Source organism: Manacus candei, unplaced genomic scaffold (assembly GCF_025592945.1).
Source record: "Manacus candei isolate 608988 ecotype Guabito, Panama unplaced genomic scaffold, ASM2559294v1 h1tg000045l, whole genome shotgun sequence".
Lineage (NCBI taxonomy): Eukaryota > Metazoa > Chordata > Aves > Passeriformes > Pipridae > Manacus > Manacus candei.
The window spans coordinates 6280385-6302176 of NW_026138093.1; the positions used below are offsets into that span (position 1 = coordinate 6280385).

The window sequence follows — 21792 nt, forward strand, 5'->3', positions numbered from 1 at the left end:
CCCTGCAGCCGCTGCCCCAGCCAAGGGAGCAGCAAAGGCAGGGCCAGGAGCAGAGGCAGCAGCAGGGGAGCCCTGGGGGGGCCGGGAAGCTCTTGTGTGGGTCAGGAAAGAGGCGCTGGGCACGAGGCCGGGGCTGTGCTGAGCAGGCCCAGCCCTCACATCCCCCCAGCCAACGCCGACTGCCCGGGGGGCTTGGGAGGGACCCCCAGCCCGTGTGCCCCACACTGAGCTGTCAGAGAGAGAGCCAAGGGACAGGGCCACGGGCAGGGCCACGGGTGAGGGACAGGCAGGGCCATTGCAGGGCCACGGTGAGGGCACAGCCTGTGGCAGCAGAGCTGCCCAGGGCCGGGGGCAGCCGGGGGTGTTGGGACCAGCCAGTGCTGGGGCCAAGCAGAGCACGAGGCCTCTTGCAGACCCCTGGAGCAGCCTCCCACTTGCCAGCCCTGCCCTGGTGGGGTGACACTGTCCCCTCCCTACAGGAGACTCCCCCCAAAATCTTCGTAGGGACCTTTTTTTGTCTATTCCTGGTTACTGATTGATTCTGGGGACCTGAGGGAGCCTCTGCAATCCCATCCATGGGGCACAGTCTCCTGTGCAGAGCTTGACTCAGTGCAGACTTTGCAGGGAAATCTGTGCTGGCAACCCCAGTATGTCCTGAACCTCCGCACTCCCCCAGGATATTTGGGACATGTTCCACCTTCCTGGGCACCCATGGGATGGGGGGTGATTGTTCTCCTGCTGTTGCTGTTGCTGCTCCACCCCTGTCCCTGCCCTTCCTGCCGCTGTCGGGTGAGCGGAGCGGCCACGATGGGAAAGGGGCAAGAGAAGGGAAAAGAGCGGGTGGGACCCCCAAAGGGAGAGTGAGGGGCGGTGGGTCATGTCCAAAGGGAACTGGGGGGAGCCGGGGTTTGGGGGGCGGGTGGGAAAGGGGTGGGAGAGGGGGGCTACGGGGAGGGAGAGGGGGCTAATCTTCATTTTTTGGAGTATTTTTCATCTGAATTTCAGCTTTGTTTGGTTTGGGGGGATGAGGATCTTCTTACTATTTCCGAGGGATTTTTTTGCCTGTATCTGGGTGGTTTGTGCTTTTCTGGGCTGATTCTTGGTGTTTTGGAGGTTTTTATGGACGCAGGATGCCCAGTGAGCTCTAGAGATGGACTTGGGCAGGAGGAACCCCCAAGCCAACGTGCTCAGCCCTTGTTTTCCCCCCCATCAGGATTTGTCCTTCCCAAAGCTTGGGCGGATGGAGGAGGAGGCTGCGAGGAAGAGGAAGATGCCTTGGGCCCCCCAGGCAGGTGAGGAGGAAGTCAGTGTCCCTTTGGGCGGGTGTTGTGCTGGCTCTGTCAGCCCAGCATGGCCCCGGCTGCAGGACAACCCCGCTGGCGCCGCCGTCCTGCCGGGGCCGGAGTTGGGGGGATGTCCTTGGCCTTCCCTGTGGGCCGGAGGCAAATCCCCTGCCTGTCCTTCTTGCTTCCTGCCCCAGGCCCCGAGCTGAGGAGGGAGAGCCCGGAGGACAAATCCCCCCGTGAGACCCTGGTGGGAGAGGCCGTTTTGAAGGGCTCCCCGGCGCAGGAAGGCAGCGGGGAGGAAAAGGGCCGGAGATCCCCCCGCAGGAGGGGCTCCAAAGCCAGCCCAGGGTGCTCTGAGGAGGAAAGAGCCAGCCTGTGCCGGTAAGGGGGCCGGAGCTTGAGGGGGAGCTCTGAGCTGGTGGTCCCTGAGCACCCTCTAAGCACGGAGAAGCCCTTCAGGTGCTTGGAATGTGGGAAGAGCTTCAACCGTAGCTCCACCCTACTCCAACACCAGCACATCCACAGTGGGGAACGGCCCTACACGTGTAGGGAATGTGGGCAGAGCTTCAGCCGTAGCTCCAATCTCTGCACCCACCGTCGCATCCACACTGGAGAACGGCCCTACAAGTGCTTTAAATGTGGGAAGAGGTTTCGGACCAGCTCAAATCTCCTCCTGCATGAGCAGACACACACGGATGAGAGGCCCTTCCGCTGCATGGACTGCGGGAAGGGATTCAAGCGGAACTCCAACCTTGTCACCCACCGGCACATCCACACTGGGGAGAGGCCCTACAAGTGTGGAGAGTGTGGGAAGAGCTTTAGCCGAAGCTTTCACCTGATCCGGCACAAGCACATCCACACTGGAGAACAGCCCAGGAAAGCGGTGGGAGAGGGGGGCTAGGGGGAGGAGGGAGAGTGGGAGTGGATGTGCAGTGGGGGTGCCTTGTTGTCCCCATGACTTGATCCTTGGAGAGTGGTGGAGGCTGGAGAGTGGGGGGAGCTCGGGTCCCCTGTGCTGAGCCAGCGGTCGGGGCCGTGCTGTTGGTGCCAAATTACCCCTGGTCAGGCTGAACCCAGAGCCTGCCCACGTGTCAGGGGGCCCGATCTGCTCCCTGCTCTCGTTGCCCTGGGGCAGCCTCTGGTGTCCCCCACCTGTGGGGCTGTTTGGTTGCCTTGGGCACAGCCGGCCCTTGTGCAGGGCTGTGCCCTTGGGGGCTCTTGGGGGTGGGCAGGAGGTGTTTTTTGGGGGTGCCAGGCTGGGTTGGGGGCAGAGCCCCGGCGGTGGGTGGGGGATGCGGGTCCCCCCACGGTGGGGGTTGGTGTTGCTGGGTCAGGCCCCGCCGGCTCCATTGTCAGCCCGGTGCCGGCGGGGGGGACACAGCGGGTTTGGGGCCCCCCGGGAGTGCCGGGGGTGGGTGTGGAGCTTGGGAGCTGCCGAGTGTGGAGGGCGGAGCAGGGAGATGGTGGAGCTGGGGGACCCCCGGGAGCCTGGAGGGGGGAGCACGGAGAGAGAGGAGCCCTGGGACCCCTGGGAACCTTAAACGGGCGGCACAGAGAAGGGCAAACCTGGACAGTGGGGACCCCTGGGATCCCTGAGAAAACAGAGTGGAGAACCTGGAGAGGGGTAATATCTGGGTATGCGGCACCCAAAGGCGAGAGTCACATGAGAAAGAACCCTTGGGACCCCAAACACTTCCAGAATCCCTAAGTGGGACCCCCAACATGACAGACAGGGGCGACCCTCCGAACCCCAGAGGGGAGAGACCAGAGAGGGGGAACTCCTGGGAGATATTTTTTGGGTAATCCTCGTATATTAGAGTATTGTTTGGCTTAATTTCAGCTTTTGGAAGGTGGTGGACTTCTTGCTATTTCTGAGGGCTTTTTTGCTTGAATCTGGGTGGTTTGTGCTTTTCTGGGCTGAATCTTGGTGGTTTGGAGGTTTTTATGGACACAGGATGCCCAGTGAGTTCTAGAGATGGACTTGGGCAGGAGGAACCCCCAAGCCAACGTGCTCAGCCCTTGTTTTCCCCCCATCAGGATTTGTCCTTCCCAAAGCTTGGTCGGATGGAGGAGGAGGCTGCGAGGAAGAGGAAGATGCCTTGGGCCCCCCAGGCAGGTGAGGAGGAAGTCAGTGTCCCTTTGGGCGGGTGTTGTGCTGGCTCTGTCAGCCCAGCATGGCCCCGGCTGCAGGACAACCCCGCTGGCGCCGCCGTCCTGCCGGGGCCGGAGTTGGGGGGATGTCCTTGGCCTTCCCTGTGGGCCAGAGGCAAATCCCCTGCCTGTCCTTCTTGCTTCCTGCCCCAGGCCCCGAGCTGAGGAGGGAGAGCGCGGAGGACAAATCCCCCCGTGAGACCCTGGTGGGAGAGGCCGTTTTGAAGGGCTCCCCGGCGCAGGAAGGCAGCGGGGAGGAAAAGGGCCGGAGATCCCCCCGCAGGAGGGGCTCCAAAGCCAGCCCAGGGTGCTCTGAGGAGGAAAGAGCCAGCCTGTGCCGGGAAGGGGGATGGAGCTTGAGGGGGAGCTCTGACCTGGTGGTCCCTGAACAGCCTCCCAGCAGGGAGAAACCCTTCCAGTGCTTGGAATGTGGGAAGAGCTTCAGGCAGAGCACCCACCTCCTCAGCCACCAGCACATCCACACTGGGGAACGGCCCTACATATGTAGGGAATGTGGGAAGAGCTTCAGTGACAGCTCCAACCTCCGCAGTCACCGGCGCATCCACACTGGCGAACGGCCCTACACGTGTGGGGAATGTGGGAAGAGCTTCAGGGAGAGCTCCACCCTCCATGTCCACCAGCGCATCCACACGGGGGAAAGGCCCTACAAGTGCTTGGATTGTGGGAAGAGGTTTCAGATCAGCTCATATCTCCTGAAGCACAAACAGACACATACAGGGAAGTGGGCCTTCCACTGCACCGACTGTGGGAAGGGTTTCAAGCAGAACTCCAGCCTTGTCACCCACCAGCACATCCACACTGGGGAGAGGCCCTACAAGTGTGGGGAGTGTGGGAAGAGCTTTACCCAGCGCTGTCACTTGACCAGACACCAACGGACCCACCGGTAATAGAAGCCCTGTGAGTGCCCCGACTTCAGGAAGAGCTTCGGCCGCTGCTTCCACCCCGAATGAAGCCTCTGATGGTGAGGCAACCCCTGGAGTTCAAGGACTGTCAGTCCATCCCTTTCAACCAGAAAGGACCAGTCCCCTTTCCCAGGGGCAGGTTCTTCCAACAGAACCCTTTTTGGGGTGTCAGTCCTGGAAGTTTAGAGCAGAGATCTCCCCACCAGCGTTGGTCTGGGGGAGGTCCATCCGTCTCTACTTAAGAATTAGTGCTTTTTTGCCAGCTTCAACAATTGGCTTCAACAATTCCCCTGTACTCTGCATTGGTGAGGCCACACCTTGAGTATTGTGTTCAACTCTGGGCCCCTCAGTTCAGGAAGGATATTGAGGTGCTGGAGCAGGTCCAGAGAAGAGCAACGAGGCTGGTGAAGGGACTTGAGCACAAGTCCTATGAGGAGAGGCTGAGGGAGCTGGGGTTGTTTAGTCTGGAGAAGAGAAGGCTTAGAGGCGACCTCATCACTCTTCAACTCCCTGAAGGGAGGTCATAGCCAGGCGGGGGTTGGTCTCTTCTCCCAGGCAACCAGCAATAGGACAAGGGGACATGGGCTCAAGCTCTGCCAGGGGAGGTTTAGGTTGGATGTTAGGAAGAAATTCTTTACAGAGAGGGTTGTCAGGCGTTGGAACGGCCTACCCAGAGAGGTGGTGGATTCACCATCCCTGGAGGTTTTTAAAAAGAGATTGGACGTGGCCCTTAGTGCCATGATATAGTAATTGGAGTTGGATCAGGGGTTGGACTTGATGGTCTTGGAGGTCTTTTCCAACCAATCAATTCTATGATTCTATGATTCTATATCATATGAAGGATGTGACATCATAAGGGAGATGTGATGTCATAGAAAGGCTATGATGTCATAGGGGAACTGTGATGTCATGGGGAGGATGTGATGTCACAGGGGAGGACCTGACATCACAGGCATGATATGATATCACAGTAGAGGTTGGATGTCACAGGGGAGGTGTGATGTCATAGGGGAGATGTGATGTCATATTATGCTTGTGATGTCACAAGGATGGATGTGATGTCAGGAGGAGGTGTGATGTCACGGGGAGGACATGATGTCACAGGAAGGATGTGATGTCATGGGGACATCACATGTATTTACAGGGATTCTATGATATCACAGAAAAGATGTGATGTCATATGATGGACGTGATGTCATATGGGAGATTTGATGTAAAAGAAAAATGTGATGTCATAGGGGAACTGTTATGTCACAGGGGCAATGTGATGTCATGGGGAGGACGGGCTGTCACAGGGCAGGTGTGATGTCAGAGGGATGATATGATATCACTGGAGAGATGTGATGTCATATGATGGATGTGACATCATAAAGGAGCCTTGATGTCACAACAAGGATATGATGTCACAGGGGAGGTGTGATGTCACAGGGAGGATTTGATGTCACAGGCGAGCATGGGATGTCACAGGGATGATATGATATCACAGAAGAGATGTGACATCACAGGAAGGGTATGATGTCACTGGTCAACTGTGATATCATGGGGAGGTGTGATGTTATAGGGGAGGTGTGATGTCACAGGGGAGGATGTGATGTCACAGGGGTTATTTGATGTCACAGGAGAGGTGTGATGTCATATGATGGATGTGATGTCATACAGGAAATGTGATGTCACAGGGTAGATGTGTTATCATAGGGAGCTGTGATGTCACAGGGGAGCACGTGACATCACAGTGATGATATATCACAGGATATATGTGATGTCATGTGATGGATGTGATATCATAGGACAGATGTGATGTCACAGGGAGGTGTGTTGTCACAGGAACGTGTGATGTCAGAGGGGAGGACGTGATGTCACAGGGATGATATGTTATCACATGAGAGATGTGATGTCATATGATGCATGTGACGTCACAGGGGAGCTGTGATATCGCATGAAAGATGTGATGTCACAGGACCGATATGATGTCATAGGAGAGATGTGATGTCTCAGGACAGATGTGATGTCACAGGGGAGCTGTGATGTCACAGGGGAGGACGTGACATCACAGGGATGATCTGATATCACAAGGGAGATGTGATGTCATATGATAGATGTGACAGCATAGGGAAGATGTGATGTCTCAGGAAGGACATGATGGCACAGGGCAGGTGTGATATCATCGGGAGGATGTGATGTCACAGGAATGATCTGATGTCACAGGGGAGCTGTGATGTCACAGGAGAGGACATGACACATGACATCACAGGGATGGTGTGATATCACAGGAGAGATGTGATGTCATATCATGGGTGTGATGTCATAGGGGAAATGTGATGTCACAGGAAGGATATAATGCCATAGGAAGGATGTGATGTCACAGGTGAGGTGTGATGTCATAGGGGAGATGTGATGTCATAGGGGACCTGTGAAGTCAGAGGAAGGCTGTGATATCACAAGAGAGATGTGATGTCATATGTTGGATGTAACATCATAGGGGAGAGGCGATGTCATAGGAAGGATGTGATTTTCTCCTGTATGAATTCTGTACCAAATTCTTACTTCCTAGGTCAGTGAAATGTTAGAAGAGAGAGAATCTCACCTGGATCTTGGACAGAACGCTTACAGACTTCTTTATTCTATTGAATTCTTCCCTAATAGTTCTGGATGACAGGACACCCATGTGAAAAGTCCCTTTTCTGGTTTTCAGGACTTAAAAGAGATGCTTTTCTGATGTGGGTATTTATTGGAGTGTTATTGATTCAACTGTGAGGGCTGAATTGAGTGTTCCTTGCACCTTTAAAAAGTGCAACCCCTTTAATCTGTTGTTTTAAACCCCAGGCATTAGATGTCAGAGGACATAAAGACAGCACGTAGAGATAACCCTTCTGTAAGTGATGGTTCCAGTCATCCCGTGTATGGATCAAAGATTTCCAAGGCTTTGTTCCAAGGCTGGGTGCACATGGACTGGGAGAACTTTTCCTGCCGGAGCCGCTCTCCCTGCCCCGCCAGGAAGAGCAGGGACCGCATCGCCCCGGCCGCAGCAGCGCAGAGGCTGCTCGGGAGGGGACAGTGTGCTGGAGGGCTGCCCACTCGCTGTCCTCACTGCCTGCACAGCGCAGGGCTGGGGGGAATTGAGCCAGGCAGGAAAAGGGAATGGCGGCCATCGCACGGGGCTGAAATGAGACGGGAAGGAGCAAACAGCCTGGCTGGGGGGGCACAGTTTGGGAAGGGGGCACAGGGAAAACCCACTAGGATGTTCCGGGGTAAATAACAGAAAATAAACAGAGGAGGGTCCCCGTTCAGATATGGTTTATAGATCAGTGCACTGTGTATAGTGTAAGAGAGCTTCAGAAATGTAAGAATGCAGTTTCTACAGCTTTTACTACAGTGACACGTTTTTTGTAAAATACATAAAAGAGACAATAAGTTGGGTGTTAGGTTGGGCTTTTTGGTGTTTTTTTGGTTTTTTTGTTTTTTTCTGAATGCTTTGTCCCCTCCAACTCCCCCAAAGGAACTTTCTTGAATGTACCTTCTTACAGCTAATTTGAGGGATTAGTTTAGATAAGCCTCTTAGAGTAGATGCATTTCAATGAAATCAGGACATGTCTTTTTGGCTCTGGTGCAAGATTCGAACTAATTTTTTTCTTCCTCTTTGGCTCAATTAAAAGCCATCTTAAAACACTCCCAATATATTGTGTGAGTGCAGGGCTTGAGGGATGTGGGATTGAATGGACACAGAGAAAGCACTAACTTTCAGAAACATATCTGCTTCCCTGTCCCAATTAATAACCCCAGAGTTTGGCACATTAAAAATATCCATAGCAATTGTGATTTGACTGTATATTGTGACCTGCATCTGCACATGTGAGCATAAGGACTTAGGAAATAGGTGTTGTAGTTTCTGCAGTTCTTGTGTTATGAGTGAGGGGAGAGAGGATTTGAGCTAAAAATTGTCTGAACATTTTGAGAGTGCAGAGACATCTGTCTGACCATCACTAGGTATGCTTTGATTTTAAGGCAGAGCTTGTTAAAGAATGCAATAACTTAAAGCCAGCTGCAGTCTTGAATTTTTGCTCTTTCAGCAGTAACAATAGCACTAATAATTACTAATAGTTAATGAGCTAACAGATGCAATAAATGTATCCGCTCATTTTGACATATGTGTCAGTTTAATAATTTTAAATGAATCAGAGCATTTACAACAGGAAATCTCCCTCAACCTCTGATTAAAATGTAACGTTGACTAAAGGATTATAGAGCAGACCTAATTTTACTGACTGTTTTAACAGTTGTCACAGCTGTTGGAAGAAGGAAAGGTAATTGAAACACTCCAAAAAAGGGGGGTGGGGGGGGCAGAATGGGAGTAGTTTAATAAATTTAAACATGGTCTCTGAATGCCAAACATAAAAAACATTGAGCAGATCTGTAGCTCCAGAAAGCTGCTGCACACTATGTACGTTTGCCTTTTGTGGCTCACTGTGTTTCATTCATTTGAACACTGAGCATTTTCCCTCCTTTCTCCATTTAAAAATGTGCAGCAGCGTTTAAATGTGGAACAAATTCAGCTGTTCATGTGCCTGGAGTTTCATCTTAGAATGCAGCTGATAGAATACTCAGCTGACTGGAAATAAAGGTTGTGTAGAATGGCTGTAACATTTCAAAAGTGGACACAGGTGTCACATCCTGTGAATGCTGCAGTGCAGTGAGGGTTGGTGTACATATTTTATGTTTTTCTAACCGTTCTCATGTTGTGATGTGGGAATGGTGTGTGGAGTTCGCCTGCGAGTCTGTCTGGGTTATGTCTGTGTAGGGATGAACAGGAGTGTGTGTGTAGATTCCCATGCCTGTGTGTTTGTGTGTGTGCAGGGGGATTCTGTGCTAAACTCGTTGAGCTACGAGGGGTAGAAAGGACCCCCTTGCTTTCTAAATTCCTTCTCAGAGAGGAGCCTGGGGGTGGCTGGATCCAATCTCAGACTCAGATTTTGGTTTCAGTTGAAGGAATTATAGAGGTGTGATTCAATCACTTTGTCCTGCAGGTTTTAGTGATGGCAAATCAGAAATATTTCGATAAAAACAATGATTTATTATGACAAATGAACAAAAAATTGATCAGAAAAGTGAACAGATGAAAGACCTTAAAGAGAATTATTTACTTCAAATTATAAAAGCCAAAAACCCCTTGTAGTATAGTGTAAGATAGGACAGTGCAGTCTATCAAAGTAACTCTACTAAAGCAATTGGATCAAAACCAGCAAAAAGAAACACTCCTGAAGCAGATATCGAGGTAACTCATCCCACAACGACAAGGGGTAATCTTTTTTCTTCCACCCAGCCCCTGGGGAGTGACCATGAAGAGCTGTCCCTGCTTCATGACAGAAGCTCCACACACTTCAAGGAAGTCTGTGGAAGAATCTGACACATGACAGTTGGACGGGGCTTTTATAGTTATCAAGGGTTTGACTGCCAGACATATTTGCAGGCCAGGGAGCAGCTTATCTGTCAAATCCTGCTTCGAAAAGCAGGATGTGTGTTTGAAGTTTCATGAAGCACTTTGGGGTTAGCATAATTCAACATTAAAAGCAGCACCTTGGCACCAGCAGTTACTCACCACAGAGAGTGTGCATTGTTTGCATTCTCTGACCATTGTTTAGGTATTATCAGAGCAGAGCATCCTGCCAGAAATGGCCCCTTGATTCCATGAGGTTCCAAAAACTCTCAGGGTTCCTTTGGTTCCATGGGGCCCTGCAGTGTCCCAATGGCTCCTTGATTCCAGGATGTTCCAGAACATCCCAGGGTTCCCTTGGCTCCAAGAGGCTCCCCAGTGTCCCACCGGCCCCTGGATTCCAGCAGGCCCTGCAGTGTCCCAATGGCCACTGGGTTCCAGGAGCCACAGCGGCTGCCGCCGGCGTCTGTGCCCGGAGCCGCCGCTCCCACGGGGCTGCCGCACTCACCGCCGGGGTTGCCGCTCGCGCAGCCGCCGCTCTGCCCCGGCTGCACCGGGACCCGGCACCGCCTCGGGCCTGCGCTGCTGCCTCAGCGGCCACAGGGACACAGCCATGGGGGACCTTTGCTCTGACACTGATGGGGCCTGGCTTTGTTCTGCTTGGGGCTGGGCTTTGGGAAAATTGCTGTTCATGTTCATGCTCCACTGGAACAGCTCCTGAATTCCAAAGGTTTCCTAATCCAGGGGAGGGGTTTCTGTGGCATCGGAGGTGCCGCCCCTCGGGACACATTGTCAATGAACCATCCAGCTGACTGGGATGGGTGTAAGAGCTGGGGAACACAGGATAATCAGTCATCCCCTGAAAACCTTGGAACATTCTCTGCCTGAATCGGAACCCAAATGGAACAGTTTGGATACAATTCCCAAATAGTTTGGAAACTCCAGTCATTCCTGACACCAGGAGGGAAATTCAGCAGATAACTAAAGCCAGTCCCCTTGGGAGCCCACAACCAGCGGGGCTGAGGGAGGCCCTGGCAGCTCCCCAGCACCTCCCTCTCAGTGGGACACCTCTGGCAGCCTCTCCCAGCTCGGGAACCCTCCAGTTTGCAACACTCCAAAGACTCTCAGTGATGCCCAGGAAAATTCTGATCCCCCTCCACAAACACTCCTCCAGCTGTGACCCTTGTCTTGTGGGAAACACAAAGGGATTTGGGGGACTGTTTCCCTGACAACAAGGAGAATTTGGGAGAGGGACCTTTCCACAGCCAGCTATTGATGTGTCCACACATCTCTGCCTGGGTGTGGGTGTGAATTGACTGTGGTGGGAATGTTGTTATTGTGAATCTATAATTCAGTCACTGTTAAAATTGTGGCAAATGCTATTGAACCACTTGATAACTGTTCAATTGGTCAATTAATACGTGCTACTAATCTCTTTTGCCTCCTTGTCTTTGGATCCAAATCCTTTGTGTCCTTTGCATCCCAAGGCTCTGTAAAAATCATTCTCTTTCATCAAAAAATATATTTTTTTCGTGACGTCCACTTTAAAAGTTTTCTCCTTAGCTAAACTACAAAACAACTCCAATTAGCTGTAGAAGTCTTGAAGACTTGAAGACAATTAAAAGAAAGGGAAATAATTTGTTTTTCAGTGTTTTAATGGGTCCCACAGTGTGTTTGGAGTTGCATCAGCTGTCAGTCCAAGATGGGCCATGTCAGAACTGGTGAGGTTGGGGGGTGAGGAGCAAGGTTGATCATCCAGGGTCAGTGTGGATCTCCTGAGGAGACACTCAGCATCAAAGTCACTTGGAGAACACCTCTATCACCTCTTCTCTGAACTAAAAAAATATCCATAATTGAAGTAAAACAAAAAAAGTACAAACATTGAAGACTTGTTTTGAAATTGCCTTGAAGACAATTAAAGGAAGACAAAGAGATCCTGAGGGATTTCTGCATTTTAATGAGCCCCACGGTGTGTTTGCAGCCCAGCCCATGATCCTGAGGTGCTGAGAGAAGATTGAAGCAGCTGCTGAAGAAGTCAGAAGGCAAACTGCAAGTGCCTTGAAGCATTGCTGGGCCCCACTGAGGGCAGGCACTGCCAAAGCCTCCCCAGGGACTCCTTGGAGCAGCTCCTTGGAGGCCAGGAGTGCAGGCAGACAAAGGCTCTGGGCAGGCCCCTGCAATGCTGAGCAAAGCCTGCCTTGGTTTTGTGGAGCACAAAGGCCAAGGGCTGAGCCCCAGGCCCTGGCCCAGCAGATCCTGTCCCTCCCGGCTGGCTCAGGGCTGTTTGGGGGGCACTGGGATGGGATGGGAGGAACAACAAAGGCCCAAAACTGGGCAACCCCTGCCAGGCTGCTGAGGGAGGGGCGAGGCAGAACCCAAGTGCAGAACCCAAGTGCAGAACCTGCCAGGCAAGTGTCTTGTGGTGGCCTGAGTGGCAGAGGCAGCTGCCAGAGGCAAGGGGACAAAGGCCTGGGTGCCTTTGGGCCTTGCAGCCCTGCCAGAGCCCTTGGCCATCTCTCCTGCAGGCTGTCCTGCCCTGGCCCTGCTGCTGCTCTGGCCTTGCAGGCTGCACACACCCCTCCTGCTTTCCCACCCCCTCCCAGCAGCATTTCTAGACCCTCCCTGATGTCTCTGCACCAGCTCTGGCTGTTCCCTGGAACACAAAGCCATGGGCTGATCCTGACTCCCTCTGGGTGACCTCTTGCACCACAAGGGTCCCCGTTGAGTGACAGTTCTTTTTCCTCACCTTCAGTCTGAACCTTCCATGCTACTCTTTATGGAGATTTCATTCTATTTCCAATATGGATATGAGCTCCATCCTGTCAGATCTCCTCTAGACCCTCTCCAGTTCTTCCTCTTTCCTCCAGAATGGGGAACCTCACAGACAGACAGACCAGTCCAGATGTGGTGACCCCAGGGCTGAGTCCAGGGGGGTGACAACTCCCTTGTCTGGGTGCCCACACTCCCCCTAATGCAGCCCCGTGTGCAGTTGGCCTTAAATCAAGGGGCCATTCTGATTCTTTGTAATGTCATGGAATCAAGTGGCACCGTGACACTGCAGGGCCTCCTGGAACCAAAGGAATGCAGGGACACTGTGGAATCTCATGGAACCAAGGGACCATTGTGACATGCGGGGTCTCTTTGGAACAAAAGGAACCCTGAGACATCTCAGAACCTCCTGGAACCAAGGGCCCACTGTGCCTGCCCAGAACTCCATGGAATCAAGCAGAGCCGCTGCCTCCCCCCCGCCGCCGCACGGACCGGAGTCGCCGGCTCTGCCCCGCTTGGACACCTCTGGAGTCAGCGTGTTCTTGGGCAGCACAACTGATCTGAGATGAGAGAGTTTCCCAGAGTTTGCTTTGCCCCCTCTTTCCCATGGTTTAATTTTCATACTTTGTTCATTCAGGGGGAAAAGGGGGAAGGGAGGCACCTGTTGATCCCTGTTTTTATCTGTTTACAAAAAGGAGTTGGGGCAGGAGCAGAGAGAGGAGACAATTTCTCTCTCTGCTGTTGCTTTGAACTGTTCTGTTGGTATTGCTGGTTTTTTGCTGCTATATTTCTTGTCAGTAAACTCTTATCGTTTTTACTTATACCTCCGTGTGTTTTGTCTCCTTGTACTGGTGGGGAATAAAAGAGGAGAGAATCCATTTTATTGGAGTTCCCACGCCAATATGTGTCTTTAAACCAGGACAGGTTGCTCAAGGGCTCCCTGAAATTTGGCATCACTCACAAAGGAATTGAAAATGCATTTTGTTCCATTATATAGAGAGATCTTCTGCATTGGTGGTCAAGGGCTGGTCACTGAGGGATTTCATTCAGAAGTTGCTGCCAAGAGGACTTTGTACCATGGATTTGATTTGACACTCTTCATTCAGCCAAATTCCCACCCACCACATCTTCCACTTTTTCAGTCCAGCTCTCACCAGTCTGTCCATAAGGAGACCACAGGAGACCATGTCAAGGGCCTTGATAAAGTCTGGGCACACAACATCCCCTTCTTTTCCCTGCCACAGGGGTTTAGCAATCCCTGCCTTGTCCTTCCCATACCTGGGAATGGTTGCAGGAGGACTTGCCCTATCCCCTTCCCTGCTGAGCCTGAGCAGTCTGGAACTCTGCCAACCCTCCTTGCTGCCCTGTTTGCAGACTGCTTCCATGTCTGCCTTTGCCAAGGCCCCAGGAAGCTCTGGGATGGCTCTGGCCTTTCCAAGGGTTTGGGAGAGGTCTCCCAGTGACACTGCCCAGCCTTCTCAATAGCCCTGACACCAAAACCTTTTCCATATCCCACACTTCCAGCGGAGTGTCCAGGACACAACACAAGTTGTCCTGGTGGTTCTGGAGAATGAGAAGGGATTTCTTCCTCGAGGCCAACCCCTCCAATTGGATTTGAGTGCAGCTGAAAGGTTTCCTCAGCATTTTCCCCAGTGCCTCCCTGCCCTGAAGGTTTCTGACCATCAGGCTGGAGCTGAGGGGGTTGGGCAGGTGCCTGAGGAGGGGGCAGAACAAGGGCTGTGTCCAACTGTGCCAGGAGGGCTGTGCTGGGCAAGGATGAGGAGGCTGCAGAAAACAGTGGCACTGGGGAGGGGAGAGGAGCAGCTGGAGAGACCTTGTGCCCGCCCACGCTGGGCAGGAGCTGCCCCAGGATGGCAGCTCTGAAGCACTCACAGGATGTCCCTGTGAACAGGAGGGGAAGACTGGATCTGAAAATGAAACCTGGAAAGCAGAGAGCAGGAGTGTCATGGTGACACTGCAGGAGAGTTCCAGCCCTGGAGCAAGGTGACAGAAGAAGTGACCCAGTATATGGAGTGGCCTCAGAAGATCCCACAGCATCCTGGAGATGCTGGAAGGGAGCCCAGCTCTGCTTCACAAGTTCCCAGGGCCTGTCCCTGCCTGTGCTCCAAGGGCTTTTGGCCCCCAGGACTGTGCTCAGAGAGCACTCAGGCCTTACAGCGAGAAAGGGGCTCAGGAGGACAGTGTGGAAGGGGCAAGAGAGCAGCTCTGGAAAGACCAAGCACTGCTGATCCCTGGCAGTGCTGCTGGGTTGGGATTATTGTCCCCTTCCTGTTTGCAAATACCCCCTGTCCTGCAGTGTGCTGTCCTTTAGGAACATCTGAGAAGAAGGGTCTTGGACAAAGAAGGCACTGCAGGGTTTTTTTTTTTGTTTAAATACTCAACAAGCACAATTCATCATTTATACATCTCTGAGTCAAAATCAAAAAAGATGGACATAAAATTATAAGGCAGGTGCCTAAGAATATTTAAGTGCACAGGAAATAATTGCAAGAAGAACTTGATGACCTTCACGAAAAACCTGAACAGGAAGGCTGGGCCATTAAGGAGTCCCATTCTGAATGCTACACACCAGAAAACAGGCACTTTTTTGCTCCTGAAAAGCATCCAGTCATCATTTTCCTCAGGGCATCTTTGAGCTCCTGGTTCCTCAGGCTGTAGATGAGGGGGTTCAGTGCTGGAGGCACCACTGAGTACAGAACTGATAGTGCCAGATCCAGGGATGGGGAGGAGATGGAGGGGGGCTTCAGGTAGGCAAACATGACAGTACTGACAAACAGGGAGACCACGGCCAGGTGAGGGAGGCAGGTGGAAAAGGCTTTGTGCCGTCCCTGCTGAGAGGGGATCCTCAGCACAGCCCTGAATATCTGCACATAGGAGAAAACAATGAAAATGAAACAAACAAATCCTAAACAGATACCAACCACAAGAACACCAATTGCCCTGAGGTAGCCTGAGTGTGAGCAGGAGAGCCTGAGGATGTGTGGGATTTCACAGAAGAACTGGCCCAGGGCATTGCCCTGGCACAGGGGCAGGGAAAATGTATTGGCTGTGTGTAGCAGAGCAATGAGAAACCCAGCAGCCCAGGCAGCTGCTGCCATGTGGGCACAAGCTCTGCTGCCCAGGAGGGTCCCGTAGTGCAGGGGTTTGCAGATGGCAACGTAGCGGTCGTAGCACATGATGGTGAGGAGGGAAAACTCTGCTGAGATGAAGAACAGAAACAAAAAGGCCTGTGCAGCACATCCCATGTAGGAGATGGTTGTGGTGTTATGGAGGGAATTGTGCATGGCTTTGGGGACAGTGGTGCAGATGCAGCCCAGGTCTGTGAGGGAGAGGTTGAGCAGGAAGAAGCCCATGGGGGTGTGCAGGTGGTGGTCACAGGCTACGGCGCTGAGGATGAGGCCGTTGGCCAGGAGGGCAGCCAGGGAGATGGCCAGGAAGAGCCAGAAGTGCAGGAGCTGCAGCTCCCGCCTGTCTGCAAATGCCAGGAGGAGGAGCTGGGTGAGGGAGCTGCTGTTGGACATTTGCTGTTCCTTAGGACAGGATCTGTTCAGAAAAGGAAAGCACAGAGAACAATTATGACAGTCCCCTCTCAGCAAAGCCAGTGCAGTTTTCAGGGAAATCCCCTCTAAGTCAAGGCATTTCTTTTCTCTGGTTTGTGCTCTCTGAGGGTGCTGTGAGGAGCAGGAGCTCTGGCCATGTGCTGCCAAGGACTCAGCTTTGCTCTGCTGCAGTGCAGACACGGAGCTGCTTTGGGACAGCTCTCATGATCACAGGGGATGTCACAGGGAACCCAACTTTGATGGAAAAGTTCAATTCCTGTGCTGTTTTCTTGGAGCAATTTGGGCTGCAGAAGAGAGGCACAGAGTATCCTTAAAATAATTTTGACTGGGTTTTTTGTTTAAAATCATAACATCTGTTTTTTAGGGGCAAATTTTTCCGATTACAAATCTGACGGGTGTTGAGACAGGACAGGCAGAAGGGCTGAGCTCTCTGTTGCTTACTGCAGAGCCAGGAGAGCTGCAGTGCCTCTCAGTCTGCTTCCCATCTGCCCTTCACTTTCCCTTGGGCTGCCTTGAAGAGGACTTCACACACAGATTCGTCTTTAAAAACCCCACCAAGATCTGTGCTGAGAGCAGGGCAGCACTGCTCTGTGAAGTGTCCCCTGTGCCAGCCCAGAGGTGCAGCTGTGCTGGACAGAGCAGGACAGGAGCCCTCCTGCAAGGAAGCCAAGGGCTGGGTCAGGAGAGTGCCCATCCCCAAGAGAAGGCTCAGCACTGCCCAGGATCCTGTGCTCATTTCTGATCCTGCCTGAAATATTCATCTGTTAGAGTAAAAGATTTGGAATTTCAGTGCAGCCTCCTGAACTGAGAGAACAATGTCCATGTTACAATGTCTAAACAAGAAACACACCTCAGGACTAATTCCTTTCCTGTAGCCTCTGTCTTTTCTGAGCTTGCAAAAAATTCTCCATTCAATGTGGTGTAGTGGTCTGGAGCTGTGAGCAGGTCTGACCCTGTAACACTGAGACATGGAAAAGATCCTCCCTCAGCTGCCAGGTTTGCTCCTTGCCCACAGCCCTTCTGCCCCAGCCCTGGCAGCAGCTCCCCGGGCCAGCTGAGAGCTGCCCCTGGCAGGCAGCAGAGTCCCTGCCCAGCACAGCACCCTGGGCTGCAGGACCCTGCTCTGCCCCACAGCCCTGGGCACCCCTGGCTGCACCCCCAGCTTCACAGCTCTTCCAAAGTGCCCCAAAACAGCCCCTGCTCACCCATCCCATCAGCTGGGGCTGGGCCAGCTTTAGGAGATGCCTCCAGGAGCTGCCCCTGCACTGCCCTGCAGCCACAGACTCACCATGTGCAGCCCTGCCAAGATTCCTCCTGCAGGGAGCTCTCAGCCCTCCTGCCAGTGCTGAGCCCCTTGAAGCTGTGTCTGTGCCCTGTTGGTGTCCCTGAGCTGCCCTGGCAGTGCCCTCAGCCCTGCTGGGCTGTGCAGAGGAGCTGCTCACCAGCAGAGCTGTCTCTTTGAAGCTCTTCTTGCTTGCCAGGAGCTCCCTGTGTGCCAGGAGCCCGGCCCAGCTCAGCAGCACAGCAACAGCCCCAGGCATTTCATGACCCTCCAGGGGGGGTTTGATGTTGTTTACATGAGACTCAGTCCCTGAGAGGAAGTTCAAACAACTTCTCAAGAAGTCAAAGTGAGATTCAAACACTAAAGTTTGTTGTAGTGCTAATGAGTTTCACTGAGGGACACAACTGAGAACTTGTCCCCAGGTTCCAGTTAGAGCAGAAAACTGCAGACAGTGATGACAAGGATGGACAAGCAAGGGAAAGGTGGCTCTGATGCTGAACAAACCTTGACTTGTTTCCTTGATCCAATGGGCCAAGCCCTGACCCCCAGCCCCATGGAAGGGACATCCTGTCCCTGCCTCATTCCTCAGGGCTCTTCCTGGGGCACTGGGATGTGGGATGTGCAGTGCCAAGGGCAGGACCATGGGGTGGCACCTGCCAGGCTGCTGAGCAGGGACAAGGAGGCCATGAGGCCCCAGGGCTGCAAGGGCCACTTTTCTCCTCCTGGCATCAGGGGCACAGACAGCAGCCCTGGCCAAAGGCCTGCAGAAGGTGGCTGTGTCAGGGCCTTTCAGCTTCTCCCCATGCCTGTCTCCTCTCCAGCCCAGGCTGTCCTACGGTGTCCATGCCCTACCCCTTTCCCTGCAGGCTGTCGTCATCCCCCCGGCTGCCCCACCTGGCTGGCACCTTCCTGCACTGACATCTCTGCGTCCTCCCTGGCTCTTCCTGCACACACAAAGCCTTGGGCTCATCCAGACTCTTTCTGGGTGAAGTGTTGCAGCACAGCATTGCTGTCAGGGTGAAACTCCGTTCTCTTTGTTTCCATTCTGGATCTCTCCAGCTGAACTTGGCATTGTTTCTTTATTTCTCATGCTGTTTCCTGCTATGACATAAGGATCCTTCATCTCTGAAACCCCCCTTCAACCCTCTCTGGCTACCCCTGCACTGTCCTCAGTCTCCACACCATGGAGCCCAGAGTCCCCTTAGTCCCTACAGAGTGGTCATGGGCTTGAGGCCTTCAAATCTTTTCTTGGGAGATCCCTGGGTACTCTCTAAGGTGTTTGCAGATGAACACATGGTGCTCACAGTCTAAGGAAATCACAGGGATACGTTTTACGAAGGTCTGTATTGGTAGAATATGGGGCAATCGCCTTAAACTGAAAGATTGGAGTCTCATATTGATAATAGGGGTCACAAGTCCTGCCAGCAAATCTGCTCCAGTGTGGGCTCCTCCCTGGGCTGCAGGGGGGTCTCTGCTCCACCCTGGACTCCCCCACAGGTCACAGGCCCTTCAGCTCGAGTTCACGTGGAGTTCCAGCCACCAAGGAGCCCCAGACTCTGACACACAGCCAGGAGCCCCAGACAGCACCAGCAGCTGCAAATTTCAGCAGCACATCCCAGACACATCTGTCAGTATCTCCAACACTCCCAGCCCCACCCTGGACACCAACAAAGGCTGTTGTGGTTTCTCCCCATACAGCCCCCAAGCCCCTCCTGGCCACTCCTCACTCCCCCACCAGCAGGACAGTGGAGAGAACTGGGAGAGGAAAAGCTGGAAAACTCGTGGGTTGAGATAAAGACACTTTAATAAGGACAAGCAAAAGCTGCACGCAGGAGCAAAACAAAACAGGGGATTCATTCCCTGCTTCCCATGGTTGGGCAGGTGTTCAGCACCTCCAGGAGAGCAGGGCCCTATCCCATGGAATGGTGGCATGGGAAAACAATCTCCATCACTCCAAACCTGTCCTGGCTATGTCCCCTCCCAACCTCCCCCACACCCCCAGCCCCTCCCCAGTGTGTCTGTGCGAGGGGCAGGAAAGGCCTTGGCTCTGGGTAAGCTCAGCACTAACAAAACCACCTCTGTGTTCTCAAGCCTGTGCTCAGCACAGAGTATTGTACAGGGTAACTTTATTGCACAAGTTAACTGAAAGGTCCATTGTGTTTTTTAGCAAGTCAACGAGATGTCCCCCATGATCAGAGCTGAGTTCCTCCTTGGCTTGATCCCATACTGCAAGATGGACACAAATACCCTTGAAACACAATGGGAGAGGTCATACATAGGGGTGAGAAAGATGCTGGTGAGAGGAAGATTCTGTGGGCAGGGGTCGCTGGCCCCTTGCCCTACATCAGGGCATGCACAGACTGTTGCTATCAGGTGATGAACAGGCAGGGTTTGGCTGCCACTCAGGCATCACCTTATACTGGGTGCTGGCCCTACGTGGTGTAATGTAGAGCTGATAAAATGGGGTGTCAGGACTGCTGGGGTGAGCGATCCTCATCCTGCCATGGAGACTGTGTTGTTCCACTGGGACGCCCGCTAAGCACGGGCACCGACCAGCTGCTGCAGATCCTGGCAGCCCTGGCCTGTCTGTGTGGGTAAGCACAGTTTATTGACAGGAAGCAACTGAGAAAGCAAATGTTTTATATCCTTTTTTAATATCCTTGTAATTCTCTTTTTACTAGTTAATACTGTATTAAAAGACACTCGTTGTATTGTTTTATTATCCTTTAAATGTTTCTTTAATTCTCTTATTACTAGTTAATGCTATAATAAAAGCCGTTCATAGTATTGTATGAATGCCAACTGATAAAGCAGTTATTTTGTATTCTTTTTTAGCTTTTGATTCTCTTTGCTAGTTTTTTATTCTCACTGCAATAAAAGATGTTTTGTAGTGTTTGAATGTCTGTTGTACATGTTGTTATTCCGGGCATGTATTCAAATGAACTAACACACAGGGGCACAGCTCTTTGGGCAGGAGAGGAGCAGCACCCTTGCCAGGACTAGGGGCAGTGGCAGGTCTCCTTGGGCCGGGACTTGCCAGAGCTGCTGATTTGGGTGCAGCCCTGGCCAAAGGGCTGCCAGCAGCATTGGTGCCCTTGCCCACACCTTCCTTCTCGGTGTCAGCCCCCCTGTTTAGGATGGCCACCAGCCAGCACTTCTCCCAAGGAGGCCGTACCAGCTTGTGTGGAAGGCCCCGTGCCCTTCCTGCTGCGACTGAGTCGGCGGTCGAGGGGGCTCCTTGTGCTGCCGTGAGCAGGCACAGGAGGGGAGTGTTTGCTCATTTCTTGAGCTGTTCCTACAGTTCAGGTCCAGCCAGATTAGATACTTCAGAGAGCGGATTCCCTCCAAGGTGGGGCAGGTTGACGGGGCTGGGGGAGGCCCCAGGCCACGTGGCACTGTGTCCCAGGGCCCTTTGTGACACGCTGGGCATGGCCGGTGGGATGGAAGGGGGCAGGGTGTCCAAGGGCCCTTTATGACCCGTGGTGACAGAGGTGCTGCTGGTGACACGGCCACAGTGTCAACAGTGCTCCTCGGAGCAGGCGACGGGACAGGACGGGACAGAGCGGTGCTGTGCGGAGCCCCCGCGCAGCCAACTCGTGCCTTGCTGACCCGCAGCGTTTTGGAGGATTTTCTCATTTCCAGGTGACCTCGAGGCATTTCCACAGGACTTGGAGACCCAGAGTTTCTCCGAGGTGTCTCTAATCCCTGTGGCAGGTGCCCTCGGGACCCTTTTGCAGGACTTGGAGACCCGGAGCTTCTCCGAGGTGTCTCCAATCCCTGCGGCAGGTGGCCTCAAGGCCATTCTGCAACTTAGGGCCCGGAGTTTCTCCGAGGTTCTCTTTCTCTCTTGCAGGTGCCCTGGACACCAGACTGTGGCATGGCAGGGAGACGCTTCAGCCTGCTCAGGCTGTTCCGGAGGAAGAAGGAGGAGGAAAGCCCTGGAGCTGCTCCAGCACAGCAGCCTGAAGAGGTGCAGCAGGTGCAGCCCCCGCAGGAGGGTGAGTGCTGGAGCTGGGCCACAGGGCTGGTGGCTGCAGTCCCCTTGGCCTCATCCTGTCCCATCCCATCTGGACATGCCCAGGGAAAGGGAGGGGGGCAGAGGGGCCAGGGCTGATCTCCTGGCAGCCGTGCTCCATCCACTGGGCATCCCGGGGCTGGCCCTGCCTGCTCCTGGAGCCCAGGCCTGGGCTGTGTTCTCCGGCCTCTCCCGCACACCCTCAGCTCTGAGCGCGCTCGCTCTTTGCCAGATGCAGGCCAGGAGCGGACAGAAGAGCAGCTCCGTGCCCGTGGCCGCTTCCGCAGGGCAGCACAGGTACCTGCAGCCATCCCCGCCTGGGCTGGGCCTGCTCTCACTGCTCAGCCCAGCACCGCT

At 53.4% G+C, this 21792-nt stretch overlaps 1 protein-coding gene and 1 pseudogene across 1 annotated transcript; one reads left to right on the plus strand and one right to left on the minus strand.

The window, feature by feature from the left end:
* Window positions 1-5824, plus strand: part of LOC127474811 (zinc finger protein 208-like) — a 1297692-nt pseudogene extending 1291868 nt beyond the window's left edge.
* Window positions 5825-15202: 9378 nt separating this feature from the next.
* Window positions 15203-16032, minus strand: LOC127474920 (olfactory receptor 14A16-like; the record flags this gene model as incomplete). The annotated part of the gene is made up of 1 exon (XM_051796249.1): window positions 15203-16032. A coding segment is annotated over exon 1 (729 nt), but the record flags the coding sequence as incomplete, so codon positions are not given.
* Between the last annotated feature and the right edge of the window lie 5760 nt (window positions 16033-21792).